General features: G+C 56.1%; 1 protein-coding gene across 2 annotated transcripts; it reads right to left on the bottom strand.

Moving 5' to 3' along the window:
* Positions 1-414: 414 nt before the first annotated feature.
* On the bottom strand, positions 415-5,045 carry NPPC (natriuretic peptide C). 2 transcript variants are annotated; one of them, XM_070379756.1, is made up of 3 exons: positions 4,814-5,041; positions 4,081-4,391; positions 415-905 (listed from the first exon to the last, which is right to left on the bottom strand). In XM_070379756.1, exons 1-2 carry the CDS (start codon positions 4,901-4,903, stop codon positions 4,101-4,103), a joined length of 381 nt encoding a protein of 126 aa, XP_070235857.1. In that variant the 5' UTR covers positions 4,904-5,041; the 3' UTR covers positions 415-905; positions 4,081-4,100. The 2 variants fall into 2 exon arrangements, with proteins under 2 accessions (XP_070235857.1, XP_070235864.1); XM_070379763.1 differs by lacking the exon at positions 415-905 and adding an exon at positions 915-3,161 and having other exon boundaries at positions 4,814-5,045.
* Between the last annotated feature and the right edge of the window lie 763 nt (positions 5,046-5,808).

Genomic DNA, 5,808 nt, shown 5'->3' with positions numbered 1-5,808 from the left:
TTTCAGTCATTTGTTTCCTCTGATAACAGAGAGAAGATGGAGTAGAATTAGAGGGCCCTCTGTTAGCTAAATTTAATTTTAATTTAATTCACCACATCTGACTTCTCAGCTGTCCAGTGTCCTGAGCAGAGCTTCCTGACATGGCCAAGATGATCAGAATCACTTGGGACAAAAGCCACATGGCCAATCCTATCCTCGGAGACACGGATTCACTGGATCAGGGGGTGGGTGGGGGAAGGAATCTGTATTTTTAACAAGATTCCTGGAGGATTTGGATACAAATCAAACCAGAATTGGGAACATGGCTGTTAGATCCATTCAGAGGCAAAATCCTTGTCTCCACCTCTTCCCTCCTCCTCAGACTAATTACTAAAAAAGAAGTGCCGTGAGTAAATAAAGACAGCTTTCAAGATGTTCACGGAATGAGTTTTTTTTTTTTTTACATTTTTCAACTAGTTAAGACAAAAACATTACAATGATTGACTTCTTTCATTTAGTTACATAAATAAAATTTTTATAAATATCTCTTTATAAACAATATAAATAGCTTTACAACATAAATACATTTATGCATGACATGAATTTACAAACAGCAATGTTTTACAGCTGGTTTTGTCAGTCTCTTAAAAACTGTCCCTTGTCATCACGTTGGTGTAGGTGTGTGTGTTTCATGTATATAATATATATATAATATATAACTTTTTATTTTCATTAAAAAAAAACAAATGACAAAATCATACCCCCCTCCCTAAATAATCATAAAACAGCTGGTGTTGTGTATCCCCAGTACCAGGAAAAAAAAAAAAAAGAAAAGAAAAAAAGCCACATTGCGCTGGAGGTGCTTCCAGATGCGAGGAGGCTGATGACCAAGGGTGACCTCAGCAAAACGCAGCAAGTCCCCAGTCCTGAAACACAGAGGGCCAGGGGAACTCAGCTGAGCAAGCCCAGCCTGCAGGGCACATCTAGAACCTTCCTCCCACTCCAGCTGTAGCAGGAGGCGTAGTCCCTCCACCTCTGCCCTACAGGCCCTGACGGAGGCCTTGCTGCAGAGGGATAAGGCCCTTCCACTCAGGTCCTCCCCAGGCCCTCAGCCGTCACCTGTCCAAGCACAGGTGGAACCAGAAAGTCAGCCAGCCCTCCGCCCCCTCTGTCTAAGCGCAGGCGCTCAGTGGGACACAGTGAGGGAAGGGAAAGGGAAAACGCCCCTGCCCAATCCCCCCGCCCCAATTTTAGCTACGATACAGACCCTCGGTCACGTGCTTGCCTTGGCTTTGTAAGTCTGGGGGACAATGGAGGGAAGGGGGAGAGAAGCGTCTGAAGAGTGGGGAATTCTGGGCCCAAATCCCGACTCGGACAAGTACTTCCGGGACAGCTCTGGAGAGCTTTTTAGGCTCGCTTTCCTCACCCATAAAATGGGATAATAGCCACCTCCCAGGGCTGCCACACAGGGCACTGGCAGGGTGTCTGGGTCACAGCGGCCCAGTAAATAGCACTTCCTTCCCCGGCTGGCTTCTCCTGAGAACATCTCGCACCTGCCCTGGGGAGATGAGTGGTCGTGCTGGGTTAGCAGAAGCGTTTGATGAGGGCTGCATCCAGTCTCTGCTAGTGGGTATGAGGGTGAACGGGTGTGAGGGTGCCGCAGGACTGGAGGAAGGCCGCCTCGGAGGCAGGGTGGTGGACAGCGCGAGCAGAGGGTCCCTGGGTCTCAAGGCCTTGGTGAACTCTCCCCCAGCCCCCTTCTCTGGCCGTCCCATGTGTTTAAACAGATGACAGATGTCTGTGAGGTGTTCATTCAGGCACCCTCCACACCTCGTCTCTGTCATTAGCATTTTATAATCAAGGCTATAACCATCAGCGATAGTCATTTTGGCGGCTGGTTAGAGCCAAAGTCAACTCCTGAGTGGAGGCATGGCCACTGCTTCGGAAGAGCTTTCATCAATGGGGAACCCTAAGCTGTCTTTCTCTTTTTAGCCCAGACAGTGAGATAGCTTGGGCATCGCCACTAGGAGGCTGCTGGCAACAGGAAGGATGCTCTGCCTTCTCACGGAGATAGGGGTGAGGGTGGGGCTGAGATGGTTGTGGATGTTGGAGGTTAGTGTTCAGCTAAAAGAGAACTTCCAGGAAGTTGACAAACTTCCTCATTCAAAGGGGTCAAGAAGTCTTAGCAACCTCGATTCCTCCCTCAGGGTCCTTCTCCCCACCCCCACTTGATACCCACAGACAACCACATCTGAGAACAAGGAACCTACGGGATGTGCACGGCAGGGGCTTGACCTGATGCCAGGACCTTATCCCATCCTCTGCTAACTCATAATACCATTTGTTTGGATTCTCAAGTTGGAACTTGATGCTTAAATCACAAGTTGAAAGTCTAAGGCCTGTGGCTCCATCTCTTCGTTGCTGAGATAGGAGAGAATAGAACAAACCCATCACAAGGGTAGCTTCTAAAGACTGGGGCACATGTGCTAGAATCACAGCAAGTTAAGATCTCAGACAAACGAAGCCCTTGCAGGAGGAGCACACAGCCCAGCCATGTCTGGCTGCAGAGAGGAAAGATACCAGCTAAATGCTAGGGCAGGTGGGTGAGGAGTGCCCCTAAGTTGGGTGAGGCAGGTTTTGTGGATCATTGACAGACATTTTTCAGAGCCCCTTTGGGCATCTTACAGGCCCCAGACCATCTTTGGCTGGCATCTGGCCCTTAACATGCTCATGAGTTCATTTGGGGAGGTTCACAGACAACTATAGCTCAGGTGAGGTTTTCAATTTTTTTTTTTTTTTTTTTAGGTGAGGTTTTCTGTATCGAAGCCTCAGGCGTTGTGCTGGAGAGCTTCAGAGAGGGGCGCTCTTGTCCTCTGTGGGGGAAGACAGTGTGGACACTGATATGGCTTCTGGGATGAGAGAACAGCTTGGTCTGGAGTGGGACAGAAAGGCTGTGGGACAGGGAACGACAGCAGCTGGCCGCAGGCAAGGCTGGACACCGGAAAGGGTCAGATTCTAAAGCAGCTGAATGTCAGTTCCAGAGGTTGGATGTTGTTTGTTGTTCGGACACTGATGGGCAGCGGGGATGGAGAGGATGGGGAAAGGAGGGAAGGACCTTGGCCCAGTATCTTGCCAGGATGCAGCGCTCGGCAGGGGCAGAAGGTAGCACGGGGGTTTCCAGCCTGGTGCAGGGGTAGAAGGCCATGCCAGAAACCCGGGTGTGGAGCCTCCGCATGGTGGGGGTGGCGGGTAGCGGGTGGGGAGGAGCTCAGTTTGGGATATGTTTGAGTTTGAGGTTGGGGCAAAAAAAGATTTATTTTAGTTTCTGTTTCCTTGCCCTGAAATAGTGCCATGAACACTGAGGTTGGATCCTGAAGTCACATGGATTGCAGCAGCGTCAGGACCCTGGACAGGCCAGCTTGCCCACAGCCACGGTTTAGAGACCAGACAAGAACCAGAATGCTCTGGGACTGAAATGCTCCCTGGTGGTGCTAACAAGTGGCTATTCTGTATATTGGGAGGGGGCAGGTGTCACCCCAAGTCTGTCCCATCACAGGGACAACAGACCCAGGGAGCTGTCCTGACCCCTGGGCTGCTTACTACCCAGCACCATGATGCAGTGGCTGGCAAGTGAATTTACCCTTGACTTGTATGTATGCCCTCCTCCTTTGCTCCCACAAACCCAGGATCACCCCTCAACCTCGCCCCTCCCCCACCCCCAGTTGGAGAACTGGGGCCAATGCTGCTGGTTGCTCTGTGGTCCTGGGGTGGTTGGGACCCCACCAAGCTGTCTCTGATTCTCCAGAGGAAGTCAGATGGGTTCATCTATGCTAAGCCATTTCTGACCTTGCCAAAGTTCCCCGACTACTTTTCCCTCACTTTATCCATCTGTAAAATGGGATGATAAATGTTCCTGGGGTAAAAGTCAAGCACACACACAGTCCTATGTCCGGATGGGCTGGTCGTGAGGAGGAAAGCTCCCAGGGCTACGGGATCAGGGGGGAACCGGCCTGCGGGAGAGGGTACAGGTTTGGTTCTGGGGGCTTCGCGGGGGTGCTGGGTGTGCAAGAGAGCCCGGAGGCCAGGGTTGGTGGTACTCACCGCCGCCAGGGGTCGCCGCACTAACATCCCAGGCCGCTCATGGAGCCGATCCTGTCCAGCTTGAGGCCGAAGCAGCCCTTGGACAAACCCTTCTTGTTGCCTCCTTTGTATTTGCGCGCGTTGGGGTGCTCGTGCAGGAGGCGGGTCCACGCCGCCCGGGACTTGGTGTCCACGCGCAGGTCCCGAAGCAGTCGCGATCGGTCGTCCTTGAGATTGGCGCCGCCGCCCCCGGGAGTCTTGTCGCCTTTCTTCTGACCGCCGCCCGCAGCCTGGGGCTCGGCCACCTCCTCGCCGGACGGAGTTCGCGGGACCTCCAAGGGAAAGGACGGGTAGGTGAAGGCACGCGCCGCGGCAGCACGGGGGACTCTGCGGGGCCGCCGATGGTCCGGCGCGGAGTCCTGAGAACGCCCGTCACAGGTGCCCGGCAGCTCGGCCCTGCGTCCACCTGCCTCGAGGCCGCCGTGGTCCGCTCCCTCGGGGAGCCCTTTGCCCTCCTCTCCTTTGCCCCTTGCGGGGCTGACCACTCTGTGGTCGGGGCTGCGCATTTTTGGACGCTATCCTGAGTCCGGGCTTCGAGGGCCCCCCAGCTGTCCCCCGCGCGCATCTCAGGGGAGAGAGCCGTCTTTCCGCCCCCACTGCTCTCACCCCTCACCCCGGTGGGCCACACCCTCCTAGACACCCCAGCCCTCCCATTGCCCCTCACAGGTTCCGACGTCCCCGCGACAGTACCCACCTTTGGCGGCGCCCCGGGCTTGGCTTCGGAGGGCCGGAGCGAGAGTAGCGCGAGCAGCAGGGCGCAGGCTAGCAGCTGGGAGAGGTGCATGGTGCCCGTGGGGTGCCTGGGCGCAGACGAGCGGCAGCGAGGGTGCGCGGGGCCGGCGAGCCGACAGGCAGGCGAGCGCGGAGCAGGCTGGCCGGGCTGCGAGGCGGACGCGGGTCCCAGTGCTGCGCGGCGCCGGCTGGGTGCGCTCTGAGTCCGCGGCTCCGCTCGCGCCTTTATAATCCAACCTGCCGCTGATGTCATCCTCCCGCCCACAGGGCCGTCCGGGCCAATGGCACACGCGCCGAGGGCCGGGAGGGGGCCGCGGGGGCTCCCCCTCGGCCCCCACCCTCACCCTACCCTGGAGGGATCCCGCGGCTCGGCGGGCTCCCTCTGGACTGCTCTCCAAGCTGCAAAGCGGCGCGCACAAGGGACCAAGGATTGCAGGGAGCGCGCCCTAGCATGCCAAGCGTCCGTGCACCCGGTGCCCTGCGCACAAGCTTGGCCCTCAACCCACACGCTCGTCCTGGAAAGGATCAGTTTTCCTCTTTGCAGGTGCAAAGATGGGCTCAGAGGAATTAAATCACTTGACCAAAAGCACACAGCCAGAAAGTTGGCACAGTCCGAAATCCACCCAGAGCTGCCTTGTTGCCAATCTCTTCCCCGGGGCACCTGACGGGCGAGAGGCACCGATGCCTTGAGACTGAGGAGGCGGATGGTGGAGCGGGAGGTCGGGGAGGGAGGCGCAAGAAGACAGGGATTTGCCCGGGGCCGCAGGGGGGGAGCGCAAGCCCTACACCACAGAATGCAAGCTTTTCGCCTGCGGGTGAGAGCAAAAAAACAGAAAACTGCGGGTGTGTTTGAGATGCGAGTGTTCCTGCGTGTGTACCGAAGCCCCGTGTGCCGGACGCGGTGACTCTAAGTGCGTCCTCAGCCCGGGTCGGCTGCACAGAACGTCCCCGGGTCTG

This window comes from Bos mutus, chromosome 2, assembly GCF_027580195.1.
Source record: "Bos mutus isolate GX-2022 chromosome 2, NWIPB_WYAK_1.1, whole genome shotgun sequence".
Lineage (NCBI taxonomy): Eukaryota > Metazoa > Chordata > Mammalia > Artiodactyla > Bovidae > Bos > Bos mutus.
The sequence above is the reverse complement of the archived record's forward strand: the minus strand, read 5'-3'. Positions and strand labels throughout refer to the sequence as shown.